This window comes from Alosa pseudoharengus, unplaced genomic scaffold, assembly GCF_046254945.1.
Source record: "Alosa pseudoharengus isolate Yale_2024_CS ecotype anadromous, Long Island Sound unplaced genomic scaffold, YU_APseudo_1.1 YU_APseudo_1.1_scf_18, whole genome shotgun sequence".
Classification (NCBI taxonomy): domain Eukaryota; kingdom Metazoa; phylum Chordata; class Actinopteri; order Clupeiformes; family Clupeidae; genus Alosa; species Alosa pseudoharengus.
This window is the reverse complement of record NW_027468650.1, coordinates 8,536,642-8,556,389: the sequence shown is the minus strand read 5'-3', so window position 1 is coordinate 8,556,389 and position 19,748 is coordinate 8,536,642. Positions and strand designations below refer to the sequence as shown.

Genomic DNA, 19,748 nt, shown 5'->3' with positions numbered 1-19,748 from the left:
TTCCACTAATGTGTAGTATTTTATATAACCATGTAGCTTATTTGCAATTGTAAACATGATTTTATGTCTTTGGGTTCTCTCCCCCCCCCCCCTCACCTCCAGGTCCAGGTAAACAAGTTATTGGTAAAACCAAACAAACCCATCCCTAGCAACTGTTTGTTGCATACTGCCTGCTACTCAATAAAAACTGCAGACCAAAATCACCATCTCTGGCAATTTGACAGTGGCTCAGTTGGCTTCTGTATGATGAACACACCAAATGCATTCCACCTTGGCAATGGTCCGTGCACTGTATTTAATCAGCATCTTATAGGACTGGAGCAATGGCTTACTCGCAGGTACAAAATGCTGAGTCTGCCGTGCCGTACAGTCACATTCCTCTGTATCAGCCAGCCAAGGTTGAAGAGAGGAGGACCAAGGGCATGAAGAAGCCACACAGTACGATAGAGAGGAGGGGTCTGTTAGCACTGATACTTATCTCTCCCCAAGCCATTCAAGTCTGGCTGGCTATAAAGGAACACTGTTTCAGACTATGCCAGTCAATAGTGGTTGGCTTGTGGCTTTGAGGACAAAGATTGGGACATTGGACAGGGGGGTCCATCCTCACTCACTGATGTGGTTGTCTTGTCTGTTGTCATGGGCGTGTATTTGTGATAAGTTAAGAGTTTGTTTTTAACTTTATACCATAACGTATAAAATTTTCAGAGGCAAAAATACCAGTAAATCAGTAATGGTTACTAAAGGAAAACAATTCTCATATTGATATTGAAGATTTAAATAAAACTAGTGAAAGTCTTGCAGGCATGTTTTCCACAAAGCATCTGCAATAATGTATCTGCCCTACACCTACACAAAACCTCAACCTCTCTTGTGGGAGTTCACCCTAGGAAGAGTAAAAGGCCCGACAAGTGAGCAAGGAGTGCATACATTAACCTCCTAGTAACCCCCTTTCAAAAAGCCAGTTATTACAGTAACCTCAACCCTCTTGCCCCCTACAACCTGCTCTCCACCACCATGGCTTTCATGGAGGTATCAAGGGATCATCATGCAAGGCACACCTATGGGGCGAAAAAGAACTCCATCTGAAAAGATTTAGGTCAGTCTGCTTAGGGGCTACAATTTCACTAGAAAGTGTTGGGAGAGGTCTGTGGTGAGTTATAAGACCATGCCTCTGCCCTCTGCTCAGCACATGGGGCTAGGGAGCTGTAGGGGAACACCTACGGCAGTTTTGTGTGTCTGTCTTGCAGGAGTATCCAGTCCACTGGTTCTCTCTCGCTCTCTCAACACCCACAGGGATCCAGCGGTGTAATTAAGGTAATTTTAGAGCACTACACCACTTAGGGACAGTCACTGCCCGTAGGAATAGTGACACGGATAAGCGTGACGTGAATATCCCCGTAAGTGGAAGCGCAGGCTGTGGCTGATGAAGCAGCACAGACTCTCATTAGGGGCTCGGCTGCTCCTGTCGGACTCAGTATCGTCCAGGCAGCAGGAGGGAGGTTTTTAAGAAGCATCCCCAGCCTGACTCACAACCCCCCACCCGAGCTACTGCCCCCTCCTCCGGTCAGATCAGTTTACCCCAGCAGCAGGAGCTGGAGTCCAGCCATGGCCCAGGCCTGCTTCTCCTCTTCAGTGTCGCTCTGCCGGTCGTTCACATTGCATCGAGCCGGTTGCGGATGGGTTGCCAATAACAACACCCAGTCATCCGCCAGCGGCTCACAGATAGAGGGGACAGACGCACAAGCAGCCAGTCCGGTTTGGTCCAGTAGCCCTAACTTGAAGGATTCACTAATCCAGACCTGGATGGGATCTATTGACTATGAGCTGGTGTGTTATATGATCGAGGCAATCTCTGTTTTTGCTGCTCAGTACTTGAAATACTTTTCCCCTCTCTTTTTTTTGACACTCTGCATAAAACCACAGCACTGTCTGGATTTCATATTAGGCTTTATGTGTGACATCCAGGGACTTTTTCAGTGGAACTATTGGGTGAAATTCAACCGTGAAGTCATAATGTATACTCATTAAGTAACCTGCATAGTAGATATTTAATTGGCACTGCAATGAGAGCTATGATATACATGTCTGAAGCTGACTCAGGGATGGGGAGGGGGGAATAACATACACATGCTACTCCGTCATCATGAAAACATGACCTAAACTAACTCCCGTCATCAATGCTGTACTCTTGCTGTATCGCAAGCAACAGCTATAGCAGTGTGTGTGGCCTCTGCTGGTGTGCAAAGATAAGGCCCAAAATAGCCCATCTTTCTGCAAATCCATGGTTTTCCTTCCTCTCCCCCCAAAAAACAGCCCCCCCCCCCCTTAACCTCTTATTGCTGTTGTAAAACCAAACATTTCAATTATTCAGCTCACTTCCTCTCTGGGTAAACTCTGCTTGAAGAGGTCCATCACAGGCGAGGGACAGGAAATCCCAAACAATGGAAAATCTGCCCCATTTGGAAGCCTGTCCTGAGAAGATGTCAAAATGAACCTTGAGAGAGCATAACTTTTAGCATGGGCAGTGAGAATGCCCCTATAGCTGTTGGTTTCTACAGCAAATGTGACCAATTCCTATGATCAAAGTTGACTGATATTTAAGTGAAACAGCAGAGTTGATTTATTCTCTGAGAACTGCACCCATACACAGTTTCCAGGAAATGCAACTGATGTTTGCAAATGCATGAATAATTCCTCATTCAGATCTAAAGAAAAACCAACACACCCAGCATGTCTTATTTGTCTCTATGATAACATATGACTTTGCTCGGCATGTAGCACTGTAGTAAGTAAGCTACGAATCTGCACATCCCACAGCACAGGATTCAAAGGGGTTATTAGACCAAACTTCAACAACAAAAAATAATCATGATGATGAAAGAAATACACATCAGTTCCTCATAAATTCTTTTTCCAATTCTATTCAGACCAAATGCAGCCCGTCATTGCAGAACAATACAGCCCTGTCAGCTCTGTTCAGAAGTGTTTCCTCATGGAGGTGTCCCTCTGCAGATGCCATCTGCGTTAGCTACAGCTGTCCTGTGGAGTCTTGCCTTTTCTTCTGCGTGGGGAGCGGCGGGGAGCTGTCACGGCATCGAGAGCGCCGAGGCGGCCGTCTGTCGTCACCTTGGCCGTCGGCCTGTCACTCCACGGCTGCACAGTTACATTCGAGAGAGAGAGAGAGAGAGAGAGAGAGAGAGAGAGAGAGAGAGAGAGAGAGAGAGAGAGAGAGCCGGAGAGGAAAGCCTTGGCAACTTCACAACAAGGGCTCCTTGATTCTGGCATGAAGCAGTTTCACCTACGCCTCGCTACTGCATGAAGGAATGAGGCAAAAGCCTGCTATCGGTATTGGACACCGTTTACAGTTCTTGAGTGGATGTAATTTTCCAAATAGCTAAAACCTGATGTAACATTTTCCCAGTTTCACACAAATGGTTGTACCAGACCACGAGTTAGATGACAAGATCAATGGTAAAGTTCAATGACACAAATACACTAACTACCACCAAATGATCAACCCCACTTGCACCATTACATCTGTGTACACATGATTTACATAAAAAAAGAAGTCTTGAGTACGGTCCAGTTGAGTTCAAAAACTGGAGTTATGATTACACAATCCTCCCCATGTAAATTGCTTTAGGATATTTGTCCTTTAGGCTGGCCCACTGCACAAAGAAGTAGTCCGCCAGGTGGTAGAGGATCTTTCCGGAAAGAGATAGGGTCTCCACACGGCAAATGCTCTCCACGTAGACCAGCACCACCCTCTTCAGTCCCAGGATCCCGAGCATTAGCCCCGCCGCACACAGAGGCACACACGTTCCTGGCCCGTTACACAGCACCTGAAACGACACACACACACATAGAAATGTAGGGTTGCAGAGGCTCAGAAATATACATCTGCACACACACACACACACACACGTACACGCATATATACACATACACACACACACGTACACGCATACATACACATACACACACACACGTACACGCATACATACACACACACACGTACACGCATACATACACATACATACACATACACACACACGTACACGCATACATACACACACACGTACACGCATACATACACATACATACACATACACACACACGTACACGCATACATACACATACATACACATACACACACACGTACACGCATACATACACACACACACACGTACACGCATACATACACATACACACACACGTACACGCATACATACACATACACACACACGTACACGCATACATACACATACACGTACACGCATACATACACACACACACACGTACACGCATACATACACATACACACACACGTACACGCATACATACACATACACACACACGTACACGCATACATACACATACACACACACGTACACGCATACATACACATACACACACACGTACACGCATACATACACATACACACACACACACGTACACGCATACATACACACACACACACACGTACACGCATACATACACATACACACACACGTACACGCATACATACACATACACACACACGTACACGCATACATACACATACACACACACACACGTACACGCATACATACACACACACACACGTACACGCATACATACACATACACACACACACACGTACACGCATACATACACACACACACACGTACACGCATACATACACACACACACACGTACACGCATACACACACACACACACACACACACACACACGTACACGCATACATACACATACACGTACACGCATACATACACATACACACACACACACGTACACGCATACATACATACACACACACACACACACGTACACGCATACATACACATACATACACATACACACACACGTACACGCATACATACACATACACACACACACACGTACACGCATACATACACACACACACACGTACACGCATACATACACATACACACACACGTACACGCATACATACATACACACACACGTACACGCATACATACACATACACACACACACACGTACACGCATACATACACATACATACACATACACACACACGTACACGCATACATACACACACACACACGTACACGCATACACACACACACACACACACACACACACACACACACGTACACGCATACATACATACACACACACACACGTACACGCATACATACACATACACACACACGCACACGCATACATACACATACACACACAAACACACATACACGCATACATACACATACACACACACACACACACGTACACCAATACATACACATACAAATACGCACACGTACACGCATACATACACATACATACACACAGACATACACATACACATACAGACATACACATACACACACACACACACACACACACACACATACACATACTGACATACACATACAGACACACATACACACATACACACATACAGATACACAGATACACAGATACACATACACACACAAATGGTTGCAAGACTCAGAAATATAGGGCTAGGTAGAGGTCTGCACTCCCGCGGTAGACCCGCGTGTCCCGACGCAAAAGAGTGCGGCGCGGGACAACTTTTGAAAGCTCTTTGCGGGAGCGGGCGGGATGAGAGAGGTGCGTTCGCGGGTGCGGAATAAACTGATGATTCACTGCACTCCCGCAAATTAAATATGTGCGTAACATTAAATATGGAAATGATTAAAGTAGTGTTCATTACTATAGTTCAGCTGGATGTTCTGTTAGGCAGCATTATTACACGGCTCTTCAGAGTGCTGCAGAATGCTCCATTCATTTGAATGGGCCTTCCCAATGTTCAGCGGTCTGCTAATTCTCAATAACAGACCGTTGCTAAGTATAACAGACTGCTGTCAAGGAAAATGGGTTTTGTGCTTCTAATTTACGTCTTTCATATTACTGCGCAAGGACTGGAACTTCATTCAAAAGTGAAAGCAGACGGTTAATCAGCTGTGTTCTAAAGAATGTTTGATTCAAGTTCAGCATGTGCTGTTGCAAACTATTTGTTTCTCACTAAAAGCCACGATGAAACGGTAACAAATAGGCTATAGCCTCCTAGGGTATGTAGGCTAAAGAGTCACATCGTGGGGAATTTATTGCTTCGTTTTGGCAAGTAGCCGTGTAATAAGCGGGATAATGTATAGAACGCCGGTCATTATTGTTCACCCTGTTGGGACTTATTTTCCCAATAATGACCGACGTGATCAGACAAACAGAGGTTACTGTACCTCTGTGTGTCGTGCGAGTGTGTGTATGAGTGTGTGTGTGTGTGTATGTGTGTGTGTGTGTGTGTGTGTATGTGTGTGTGTGTGTGTGTGTGTGTATGTGTGTGAGAATGTGTGTGTGTGTATGTGTGTGTGTGTGTGTGTGTGTGTGTATGTGTGTGAGAATGAGTGTGTGTGAATGTGTGTGTATGTGTGTGTGAGTGTGTGTGTATGAGTGTGTATGTATGAGTGTGTGTGTATAAGTGTGTGTACGAGTCTGTATAATCACACTTGTGACAGTTATGGTGTGTGGAGCTACACAGGAAAGCCGGCAGACTGCTGCAGAGCGAGGAGACAGGGTCTGGAGAATCCATCCCAAAAGCTGCCAGACCATCTTGGAGGAGGCATGGACTGTGCTTCCAGTCACACTGCCCTGTCCCAACCCCCCTGGCTCACAGGCTAGGTGGGAGGGGGAGCTGAGACAACAGTGGATCTTTTGTGCAAGAGGGACCAAGTTGATAGACTCATTACATTGGGATGAAGGTCCAGTTGCTAGGTTCCCTGATGATATTGACCTTTCTGAGATTTCTGTTAATTTTCTTTAACAGACTTTATGTCAGACAGACACAGCTTAATGTCACCTGGGAGAGTGCAATGGAGGGGATAAAAGGGTTCTGTGGGTAGAAGTGTGTTTTGTTGATACTGAAAATCAACTGTACTGTACTGTTTAGCCTGTTCTTTTCACACTGTAACAGGATTTAAGGTGGTCTGACAGATATAAAAATACCAAATAAATCACTTTCTATAAAAATCTCCCAAAGTCTAAGTCAAGACATCTACAGTAACTGTAAGAATAACATCCAATATAAACCCTTGAACAAATTAGACGGACTGATCCCAAAAGGGACAACTGTCACAATACAGCCCACAACACAAACCGACACAGGGCCTACAAGCAGCAGCACAGAAACCCAGCAATAATGGACATAGCAAGTTTAGAGAGAGCTTGGTATCAGTCCAGAATTATTCCACTGGGTCTTAGACTATGTAACATTTGTGTCCAGAAAAGATTTTAGAAGTAGCCGAATGGAGATGAGGTCATCGACACCCTGCAGTGAGGTGGTGCGTCAGGCTTGGAGGGGGTTATGGCTTCTGGCTCACAGCAATCAGACGAACATTTGCAGGCTGGTCTCAGAAAAAAAAAAAAAAAAAAACAGCGATCATCAGTAAACATGAGGGTGCAAACTGGCCTGGGGACAATGTGAACAGTCAACAGAAAATAAATCACCTCCCGTAAAGGGACACACACACACACACAGACACAGACACACACACACACACACACACACACACTGCTGTCACTGCTCTCCCTCGTAACACAGGCAGCTGTGAGGAGGGTGTAACAAGAGAGCTGCAAGGACGACTAAAAGCCGCCAACTTCGTGACAGAACCACATTTCTTGTCCATAATTAACTTTTCGAAGGGTCTGGGGATTGAGGTGTGGTCATCTTGGATGACCTCTAATTCACAGTTTTCTAAGGTGCGTTACAGCCACCAAGAAGAGCGGCCTGCGGTGCGTTACTGGCGGCGGCCGAGACGCGACCTCTGACCTCTGACTACTGCTGCTGCTGCCGGTGCGCTCATCCACCCCACCACCCCCCCCCCCGGTCTGTTTCACATGACGTCGTCTAGGAAAAAATGTGTCTCTTGCTGGGCTGGAAGATGACTTGGGTTATTGGGGTGGATTGGAGCGTTCACTCGCCTCTGGAAGCACTGGCGGTTTTGCGAAAGACAGACGGACAGAGAGAGGGAGGGAGAGAGTGAGACAGAGAGAGGGAGAGAGAGGAATAAGGAGGGAGGGAGAGAGAAGAGGGGAAAAAAAAAACAAGTTGAAGGAGAAATGGGATGAAAGACAGAGACAGGAAAGAGAGACGTGTGAGAGAGACAAGTTGAAGAGATGAAGTTGGAGAGAAAGAATGACATGCGACGAGGCAGCATTCTCTGTGAAGCCTGCCGTTCGCTAGTGCAGCACCGCATTCATAAACCTGGGCCGGAACATTCCGCGCATGCTTCAGCTGGCAGCGTCCAGGGGGTTGGGACAACAAGCTCTGCCCGGCAGGCCGGCACCCCTCTGGGCCTTTCTGCCCAGAGCGCTCGAAAACACACGCCATTCAGCCCACTGCTCACTCACTCCCTCCCGAACTCACTCACTCACTGTTTACAGCTAACTGGCAGAGAAATGCACAAATACACACTTTTAACACAACAACCAGATACCACTAATGCATACAAGCACAATGAAGGTTTGGGCCATTTTGTGACAAGCTCTGTGGACCCATACCCCATCCATGTCGCTTTGGACAAAGGCGTCTGCCAAATCCCATAACCATAACCATAACCATGAAGACACATTGAACACACAGGAACTCAATTTTTAACCCACTTACAGTATCTATGCAAGCATTGAAGACACACATCCCTCAATACATATGCCATACAGAACATACAGCTTGACAACGTACTCACATTAATGACAATGCATATACTATAATATCACAAAGTGCCTATGTGACAAAGGCATGTGACATTATTTCAATGACTAAAGGAGTATGGCCAATGTCACTTTATAGCTGTATTCTATATAGGCACATCTGGATACACAGAAACAAGCAAGACATGTCACACCTATCTCACAGCAAGGAAATATCCAAAACGATGTTTCTCCTATCAGTTATTTTAACATTATAATGACTTTAGTGCTGCAATCCTTTTGGGGAAAGAGGCCCTTGGCTGCTCTTCACTAATCGCTACAAACAGCAGCACTGAAATGCTATCTGCAGCTTATCTTTTCAGTTGATAAACAGCACGCAGCTGGGTAGTCTCAGAAAACTATTATGTGTGTATACACACACACAGACACACACACACACACCCCCGCAGGGGAACTGCTTGTCAGAGCATTGCCAAGTTGTGCGGCAGCTCTCACTGGCCCGGAGAATTGCGCTCTGGTGACAGCTGAAAATTACAGGCGCATGTCACGTGCGCTTGCTGATGACCTAAGCCCACCAGAATGAAATTCCGTAACAGTGCACATAGCAAGTGTCTACGTGAGAAAGTGTGTGGGTCAGAGAGAGAGAGGGAGAGACAGAGAGACATTTGACAGTCATAAGGAACACTACAGACTCAGACTGCTCTGTTGAGGCAGACACACACTTCCTTGAAAGAGGAAAGAGAGCATGTGTCTTAGTCAGAAAAGACAGTCCGAGGCTGAGCTGTTGAGACAGGTGAGGCATCACACACCTGATGAGGTCGTCGTGCTGGGGGACATACATCATCGCCCCCAAATATATTATCAGGAGGTGTGCTCACCTGTCGTCGGCTAGCGTGTCACTTTCTGAATCACCCACCGAGAGTAGACGAGGTGAGTCAATGCCTCGCCCGACTAGACAGCAGGTGTTATCTGCTCATAAAACACGTCAACATGTTTCACCAAAGTTCCAGTGAGATGATAAGACCTGCATAGAGTCTAAGCACAGACGACAGCAGCCCAATTAAATACTAGCCTCGAGTTATCCTTTGTTATCGCAACACTGGGATTCGAATGAAACATGAAACATTGTAGTCTCGTTCTGACTACTACACAGAGGGCCTTGGTGGGAAGAGTGTTCTCTCGAACGTGTGTGCAGACGGCAACACTAACAGAGAGCTGCTAAGCAAACAACATCTCACCGTGTCAACATTCGACGATGGCCGCTTTTAAGCAGCGAGGACAGATAGATAGCAGGGCTGAGGTCTTGAAATGGCTAACTCACAAAGAAAACGCTAAACCCTAAAGGTGTTTGATCCCCACTGTAGCTCTTTGTCCAGATTTTATTTATAGTATATATACTCTTTTTCCTGTGAGGGAAATTTGGTCTCTGCATTTATCCCAATCCGTGAATTAGTGAAACGCACTCAGCACACAGTGAACAACACACAGTGAGGTGAAGCACACACTAATCCCGGCGCAGTGAGCTGCCTGCAACAACAGCGGCGATCGGGGAGCAGTGAGGGGTTAGGTGCCTTGCTCAAGGGCACTTCAGCCGTGCCTACTGGTCGGGGTTCGAACCGGCAACCCTCCGGTTACAAGTCCGAATCGCTAACCAGTAGGCCACGGCTGCCCCTTGCCATTTGTAACCTTCTGAAGTGCAACTCCTCTTGAAATCATTCAATGGAGAGCTCGCAGTGTAGAACAAGTTCGAGAACCTTAAAAAAGAACGCTATACATTTCCAACGAGACATTTTGCAAGACGACGGAAAATTCATCAGTTCACATGAAAGACTATAGGGGACTATTCCTCCTCTCCGTTCCAGCACACAGCCGATATCCCTTACATGGGTGTCTCTCCTTGATATATCGGCGGGTTTGTACAGCTGTTTTGCATCGCTGTCTGCATATACGACTCCGCTGTTATTATTATTTTTGACAGCTGGAAACGCCACGGAGGGGAGCAGGTCGGGGTCTATGTTGGAACTGCTGCAGAGATGTCGCTATGGGTCTGTTTAAACAGATGGCCGGCTTGTCTAAAACATATCGAGCTCTGCTTGCTTGAGACTCCTCTGATTTGGTCGACCACACTGATTACCACAGCCTACGATGATCTATCCCAGATCTTTCATTGACTCTCTGCTACGCTGCAAATGTAACGTAATGACAAAGAACTGTTAAAATGTGGAAATGATATTCACTGCTGCTACAGTAATATAGCGCACAAATGCTAATACTGCAAAAGGAATATCTCAGGGTTACTCCAGCATTCACAGCTCCTCACAAGCATTCACACAGAATCTCGACCCCTGGCAGCTGATTGCGGCTGTCAATCAACTTGTCTGCTGGAACATAGCATGTCCGCGGTGAGGAAGGAGCGAAAACAATGATCCGACGATTTGGTAGTAATCTTTCCTCAAACAAAGCCCGTGAAATTCCGATCCATCTCATCCCATTCTATTCCCGTTCCCATTCCACTCTTTAACTATTTCCTAATAAGGTTAAGATGAAACACATGGCAGGCCGAGCGGCAGGCTCACGCTCAGTAGGAAAACAGAAATGTGGAAAAACGGAGCCGATGAAGCACGGCAGAGTCCTCCAGCAGCAGCTCTCCCTCACTCACCGAGGGGACGGTCAGGAGGGAACTGCATGTGGATGAGGGGCCTGGTGGCCCATTTATTTGTTTTTGTTAATCATATGACTCAAAAGCTACTGTGTCACATGTGCTGTCTTTTGATTTATTTATTCACTTATTGGGAGGGGGTTGGCGGTTTAGTGGGTTGTCTGATTTCATTTAGTTTCTGCATGGGGTAATACACTTTGGCCAAAGGGCATTCATTCGATCCATTAACAAAGTCGGGAAGATCTAAAACAAATTCTTTGGTGGGAGACAAAGGAGGTCAGCACCTAGGCAAGGATATTCAATCTACAGTGTCTGACAAACCGAGGCAAGAGTGAAGAGAAGACAAAGAACTAAAAGACTCAAAGAGGAAGAGCAGAGGAAGACAAAAAAAAACAGAAAGAGAGCTGGAACGAAAAATGAGGAGTGGACAGTCAGATATGGCAGGAGACAGAACGCTCCTTGGATAACCGCCATGCTTTTGGAACGGTTCCAGGTAGACGAAAAGCCCTGCCAGCACAAACTGTGCCTTTCAGCCTAATAGAATCGACCTGTAGGCCTCGGAGGGCCATTCAAATCACTGGACTGCTAAACCCCCGGCACGCAGTGCACAGCCTCAGCAGCCCAGTTATGTAACGATCCATCAACTAAGCAAAGCATCGCCACGGCAACACCAGTGTCACTACTTGCCATGTCTTGAGTGTGCCACACTGCCGGTGTTTGGCATCAGTTAATCGCCCCCGCGCTAGTCTAAACAACCGCTTTATAAAAGGCATCTGTGACCTTGTATACTCTCCCTTACTCTCCATGTGTTAGTGATAGCCTGAGGGAAAGTCCAGTAGGCTTTACGGGGGAGAAAAGAAAGGCATATTTCTCAATTAGTTACATAAGCAAAGTTGGGAGAAACAGTAGGAACGATGGACGGAATGATGATGATCTTGACCCCCCCCCCCCCCCCCCCTCCTTCTTCTCCTCTCTCCCTCTCCCTTAATCTAGCTGGGCCCAGACAGAGCTGCTTCCATCATGAAGTTACTTTGGGGACACAGTCAGCAGTAAGGATTGTGCTGACACATCTGGAGGTGGTGTGTTTGTGTGTGTGTATGTGTGTGTGCGTGTGTGTGTGTGTGTGTGGGGGGGGGGGGGGGGGGTCAGCAGTATGGAGAGTTAAGAGGCTGCTGTGATCTCACACATGCCTATTTATGGTCAAGAGAATGCCTGAAAAAAACATCTCTTCTTCACCAGTATCCCCCCACCCTCCTTCAGGGGTGACCCCCGCGTTTCGGACGGACCGTGCCCCGGAATGCGTCCCCATCTCGTTCAGCCCAGAGAGAAGGGCTACTGTGAGGCCCACTCTCTCTCTCGCCAGCCAGCGTCTAATCCCTCTCCAGCTCCCAGCTCTGTCCGAGACATGCTCAAGTTTGGTAAAAACAAACAGACAGACCAGAGAGGAGAAGAGAGGAAGAGGAGGACTTTCGGACGCATACCCAGGAATGTGCTCCCCCAAGAGCTGACCCACGCGGCCTAATGGACCAGCGCTGGACGAGGGGGGACCCTTTTTAAAACAACAGTCTGCTGAAGAGGGGCTGACGGAGGCACACGCTGGGACTGAAAAGGAAGTAAGTGGCCACAGCCACTAAGGCAGATAGAGGCCAATGTGGTAACGTGAGATGGTGCTAACTCCATTTCGGAATTTCTGACATCAAAAAAAAATAAAAAAAAGAATTACATGGTCCCTCTGAAAAAAACTGTCCACACGTTAATAGGTTAGAATTCCAAATTTCCAGCTGTGACAGATGGTTATCAGATCAAAAGGGTGTGTGTGTGTGTGTGTTTTTATTGTGTGTGTGTGTGTGTGTGTGTGTAATAAGCTATAGAAATTTGTCACAAAGTCACAACAGCGTCCCTTCAGGTTTTCCTGTAAAACTCTGTGAACCATTCACTCATCACCCCACCTCTCCCTTTTCTCCTCTTTCCTCTCTTTCATTTTTTTACTCTCTCCCTCTTTTTCCTGCCAGTGGCCAGAGCTGAAAGGAGGAGTGGAAAATGACGGCATCCGATGAAGAATGGACGCTAATTAGAGATTAGGAAGCAGTAGGCAGTCCGGCTCTGACAGGTCAGGCTGATCTTACCCTGCTGAGCCTAATCTTTCAGTCTGGCTGACTTTTACTTTCTCTCTCATTCTTACACACTACACACACACACACACACACATTCACACACACACACATTCACACACACGCACAGTTCCTCTAACTCAGCTTTCCCGCAAGTCTACAGTCAACCCTCTTTAGGCCTTTTGTCTGGTACACTGGTCCACCTTTCTCAGCTGCAGACAAGTAGTGGGTTCCCTTAGTCACTCTCCAATCCCTCACCGCTACCCCCCCCCCCCCCACACCCCCCCAGGCTCAAGCCCACCCCCTCTCTCCAGTTGTCGTGGCAATGGCGAAATCCAACACTGTTTTGGCCCCTCCCTGCCGCGAGCGGAGAAAGCCGAGGCTCACAGCTGGCGGAGGAGCCAGTCAGGTCCTGCCACATCCTGCGAACAAGATCCCCCACCACCCACCCCCCTCCCCCTCCTGTTCCCGCTCCCCGCTCTGCTGCTCCCCATCTCCCCTCGGACGGCCCCCACCATTATACAACAGCAGGGGGAAGAGTGGAGAGCAGAGGAGAGGAGTGGGGGAGAGAGAGAGAGAGGGATAGAGAGAGAGAGGGAGAGAGAGAGAGAGGGAGAGAGAGAGAGAGGGAGAGAGAGGGAGAGGGAGAGAGAGAGGGAGAGAGGGAGAGAGGGAGAGAGAGAGGGAGAGAGAGGGAGAGAGAGAGAGAGAGGGAGAGGGAGGGAGAGAGAGAGAGAGGGAGAGAGAGAGAGAGAGAGAGAGGGAGAGAGAGAGAGGGAGAGAGAGAGAGAGAGAGAGAGGGAGAGAGAGAGGGAGAGAGAGGGAGGGAGGGGGCTGCTGTCTGTCTGCCCTCCTCCACTGTTCATTCCTGCAGAACAATTTAAGCACTCCACTTCTCCTTTCCCCGGCCCCCTTTTCTCTCCTTTCTCTCTACTCACTCAATCACTTTCCCCCTCTTACCGCTGGGGGAGAAAGCGGGGAGACCAGCGCTCTTCAATCTATCCAGACTATCCAATCCAATCTTTTTTTTTTCCGCTGACAGTGATCTCTGGCTCACAGGGGCATGATCAGTAATCAGTAATCAGGTCAGAAGTGTCCAGGATCAGTCTAGGCCAACCGATGAGGCTGTGGGGTGGAACACAAAAGCCTCACCCACTGGTCAGCGTGGAATGGCTCCTGATTCGCTAATGCCGATTGAATCACCACCATCAGGCCGAAATCAGACTTTATGGTAACTCAGCTGACATGAAACACATGCCCAGTGCAATCAGAGATGACCAACACCACCATGAGTCCCTGAATACTTCTCCGAAAGCAAGATTGCAAGGCTCAGCATGGATAAAAACATTCACCATTGAGTATGATATTTGTGCATGACTGTTTTTGCAGAGACAGCCTTGCACATGCTTCATCTCGAAATCTGACTCTTAAATACATCTGAAAAGTCTACCAGCTGTCAACTGGAGGAGTGTCTTCCAAATATAATGGGAGTGTTTTGAGAGAGAAAATGTTGAGAAAATGCATGCGTCTGCAGAATCAACTCTTGAGTTCTCGAGTACAGCGAGTAGTGAATGCTTACTCAAACAACACTGCATGGAGTCACTATATGTCACAGAGGGAACTCATCTATGACAGCAGAAAGCCTCAAGATGAACTACATTTAACCTAAGAATAGATGCGGTCCACTAATAGACATGAATGATGTATAGGTAATGAATATTAGATCATGGAGAGCATGCGATTCAACAGGCCTGATTTCTGCTTCAACACTGCCTCCCTATGGCAATTTGTGGCAAATGGCTCAAATAAGCTTTTCATTTGACTTTATTCCATGATCATTTAAGGTCTCTTCACAAAAGCTTAATGTATCAAAACGACCTCCTCACGAAAAAACAACTCAATAGTGAGACGATGAAAGCCTTTACCTGTCAAAATACGTATGAGTAATTTATTTTCAATTCCATCTCTGACATTTTCCAGCTATTTCCATCTGGCCAAACCCGTTATAACACTGAAATAACAAAAGCATCTCTCAAGCTCTAGGGCTGATACGTGATTAAGGCTCCATATAGCCGCTGCAAAAAAACTTTCTTCATCTACCTGTTCTCCATCAACGTTCTATGTATTTGCAAATTAACTGCGTAATAGCAATCCCCGTTCCTTTGGAAGCTTCATGATTTGTAAATGCAACCAGCCTATGTCTAGACCTGAGATGTAGAATACAGAACCATATAGAGTCCAAGAGACATTTTAATATGATCTTGATAGCAACCACACCACAGAGACAATTTAGCTGAAGTATTCCAACCAAAGTATAAGTAAGTATAAGTATATATACTCTTTTGATCCCGTGAGGGAAATTTGGTCTCTGCATTTATCCCAATCCGTGGGAGCAGTGAGGGGTTAGGTGCCTTGCTCAAGGGCACTTCAGCCGTGCCTACTGGTCGGGGTTCGAACCGGCAACCCTCCGGTTACAAGTCCAAAGCGCTAACCAGTAGGCCACGGGTGCCTACGAAAGGATTTAATCCTAAACTTTACTGAAACCATTTCAACACTTGTTGGCCTTATGTGGTGATGGATTATCTGTATTGGAGTTGGGACAGCCAGGAGCATGACAAGAAAGTGACGGAGAGAAGCTCTATGAACCTACCACATCGGGCCGCAGTTGGAAGGCCAGCGGCACGGAGTAGAGCAGGGCGTTCAGGGTGCTGACCACTGACGAGCTCCAGGACTGCCGCACCTCACGACTGCGAGGGATCCGATGAATGGTGTACTGGTGAACGGAACACAAACACACACACACAGAATCACACAAACACACACACACACACACACACAGACACACAAAGACACACACAGACACACACACGCCATAATGAAACACTGTGTTGTGGAGATGTCTACTGACTTCGACTGAGTTCGATTGTGAATACTAGTGATGGCGTGCACCCTTCCTCCTGCACATGGTACATGTGGATTTGTTTACAAACCGGCAAAGATAATCTCAAAAGAGCCATGTCGACTGACAAGGCAATATTACACAATTTTTACAAACAGTAGGCTATTGCACCAGAGTGCCATTGTGATTCTCCTGGTCGGAGGAGAGTGAATTGCAAAGCTTGTTCTCCATAGACGTGAAGTTTACATGCCATTCTCTCTATTACAAGTTAGTTTGCCATCAAAATGACTTTGAAGCACTACATCACTTAAGAATGCTCGGTATTGCTCATCTTCATCCAAAAAATACACTGGAAGAGATGCCTGAAATTCACGTTAACTTGCATACTGTTCATGCAGCCTAAAATGAACCAGCCTATAGGGCCTATGATGCAACATTTGAAACTGATGTCAGAACATTCTGCATATTATGCATTACTCTGTGTTGCCTGAGTCACATTTCCACATGACGTGTCAGCACAAGACTTGCTGCGTAAGCACAAATCTGCATGCTTTTACAGCCTGAATCCTCAGGTCACAGTAGCGTTTACTGACCTGGGGATTCTTCAGAGTGTCTCCTCTAGAGCTTTCAGCGCTGTGGATCTTGTCCTCACTCATCTTATCTGTGTCCGCGATGACATAGTGCCGTGGCCTGTAGGATTCGGACAAACTTCCAACCAAGCGCAGAATCTCAGTCGTATGGCCACCTGTTTACAAACAAAATCACATATTCGTCATAAGTGCGCAACAAAATCCTGATAAAAAATAGTGTTACCTATGTAGGCTAACAGTTTTGTTGGTACTAGACTTCACATTAAATGAGATTAATGACTTATAAAATCCAGAAATCTTTCCCCAAATCAAGCATGAAGCTATGGCAGTTAAGGTGGCCATATAGTCAAGGAAAAGTAATAAAAACTACACAATATATATATATATATATATATATATAGGCCTAATTAAGGCATGCACAATTAATTAATGATACATTAGGGTGAATATGACGTCACTGGCACGAGTCCTACTGCTCATGGGAAAACAAAACTGACAAGGCAAGGTTACCATGCAGTCTCAAGAATCAAGAAGGCTGAATCCAGGTTGGCTACTACATTTGTACAACATTCAGATAAACATATGGCATAGTTACAGGACAACACAGAAATAAGATAATTCCTCTACAGTTCGCATATCTGACCCACCACAATATAATACAGGCGTGAACTGCAACTTTAAACCAATCGACTTTAAAGCAGTGGCTGTAGATGTACATAAACATGGGACAACAGTCGTAGGCTAATACAAATATTGCAAGTTAGAATGCTAGCAAAGTAGAACGCTTGCTAATGCCATACCAGATCCCGCTACGACTAGTACACATACAGATCCCTTCGTCCCAGGCTTACATTCTGGACCTTTCTGTAGAACAACTACAAGTCGGACAACAAAACAAAGGACTATCACACTGCATCCAGATAATACTCCCAGTAGTAACGTTTGCAGTTCCATGTCATTAGCAGCTAGCTTAGTTTGGTAGAGACTGCAGGGTCGGCGCTCTAACGTTACTTAGTTCGGCATGGATTGACTAATTATTTTCTCACCACGACATGGTTTAGCCAATGACCTCAATATTGTCTACAAATACAGTAAAAAGATTGAAAGTAACAGTGCTAACACGTTTGACAACTTTGTGACAATCCGGACCGTACGGCACGCCGTTGGCTCAAAGCTATGAAAACGCGTTTGTGGTAAAGGCATGGGTAAATGTTGTAAAGATTAGAGCGACATCTGTTGGATATTGCTTGTAAGCACAATTTATGCATTCACATGCACTTATTTCTTTCTTCTTTTATCTTTTTTTTAGTTTGTGGCTGTGCTGCCACAAAGAGTTCCAAACAACGGACACCTGCTTGTATTTCTGATCATTGCATTAGATTAGTCAGCTTTGAAGAGATCCATTGTCATGGATCAACGGCTGTCACTGGTGAGTGAGAATTGGTGACACACTCTTGACCAGTAACACGCTCAGACTGCAACTAATCCCAGACTAAAGGGACCATTAGTAGCTCTAGTGGATTATTTGTTTAGCTGGTATTTCCTGTTTGAGGGACATGAAACTAACTGGCCAGAGTCCCCTTAGTGTATTTATTTATTTACCCACGAAGTTGCAGTGTATTGCAATCCCTTGACATATGTGTTTGGGTTATTGTGTCATCCTGTTTGACACATGCACAAACTGATAATCTCGGTGAAGTTAAGTACTTTGCATTCCTAATGTCGTCAAGGCACAAGAAGATACAGCCCTTTCCTGGTTCTATAAATTAAAACCAGACAAAACATCCACTTTTAGTTGATAAACATTTTTTCACTGTTGGGGAAGTAAGTCACATTTTGTTTACAAAGCTGTTCCTGGCACAGGCCTAGTTGTGCTGGCTCTTTGTCCATGTGTTGTTGTTAAATCATAGCTCTTCTTTGACTGACCATTTGTAATTCGCACCTCATGCTGAGGTGGCTTCACATTTTAGTGGCAGTGGAAAAGAATCAGCTATGAAGAAAATGTGAAATGATAGTCTTTTGTTCCAAGTTTCCAAGTTCTTCCCAGTTTTTTGTTTCGTTACAGTCTTTTGCTTACAATCTTTTGTTCCCAAGTTCTCAGTAGCACCCGAAATAAGGCCTTGTCAGGAAGGATTTGGTTGGAAGGACAAAAGGTCACACAGATGAGATTGCAAAGAAAACCTTCCCATGCAGCCGCTTCTAGAAATAAACTAAATTATTTGGTTAATAACATTCATTTGGATGACTGCTATGTCATTTGCATTATAGTAAAAGTATATATACTTTTTTGATCCCGTGAGGGAAATTTGGTCTCTGCATTTAACCCAATCGGTGAATTAGTGAAACACAAACAGCACACAGTGAACACACAGTGAGGTGAAGCACACACTAATCCCGGCGCAGTGAGCTGCCTGCTACAACGGCGGCGCTCGGGGAGCAGTGAGGGGTTAGGTGCCTTGCTCAAGGGCACTTCAGCCGCGGCCCACTGGTCGGGGCTCGAACCGGCAACCCTCCGGTTACAAGTCCAGAGTGCTAACCAGTGGGCCACGGCTGCCTACTGGTATTCACAGTCATTCAAGCCGCCATGACATCTACTAGGCCTAGTATTTGTTGAATTCAGCTCAGTTCTCAGTACTGGCCATTTGTTTTATCAGCCATCAATTGGAAATGTTCTTTAAACTCCCCTAATGGCTATTTGGGATCTGCCATCAGCGCCTGGGCCGATAAGATGCCAGTCTTCCGGCACCGCAGTTCTTTGGCCAGGCAGTTCAGT

General features: G+C 46.2%; 1 protein-coding gene across 1 annotated transcript; it reads right to left on the bottom strand.

The window, feature by feature from the left end:
- Positions 1–2,613: 2,613 nt before the first annotated feature.
- On the bottom strand, positions 2,614–18,127 carry alg14 (ALG14 UDP-N-acetylglucosaminyltransferase subunit). The gene is made up of 4 exons (XM_076290199.1): positions 17,776–18,127; positions 16,979–17,130; positions 16,137–16,259; positions 2,614–3,842 (listed from the first exon to the last, which is right to left on the bottom strand). Exons 1-4 carry the CDS (start codon positions 17,927–17,929, stop codon positions 3,612–3,614), a joined length of 660 nt encoding a protein of 219 aa, XP_076146314.1. The 5' UTR covers positions 17,930–18,127; the 3' UTR covers positions 2,614–3,611.
- Positions 18,128–19,748: the final 1,621 nt, after the last annotated feature.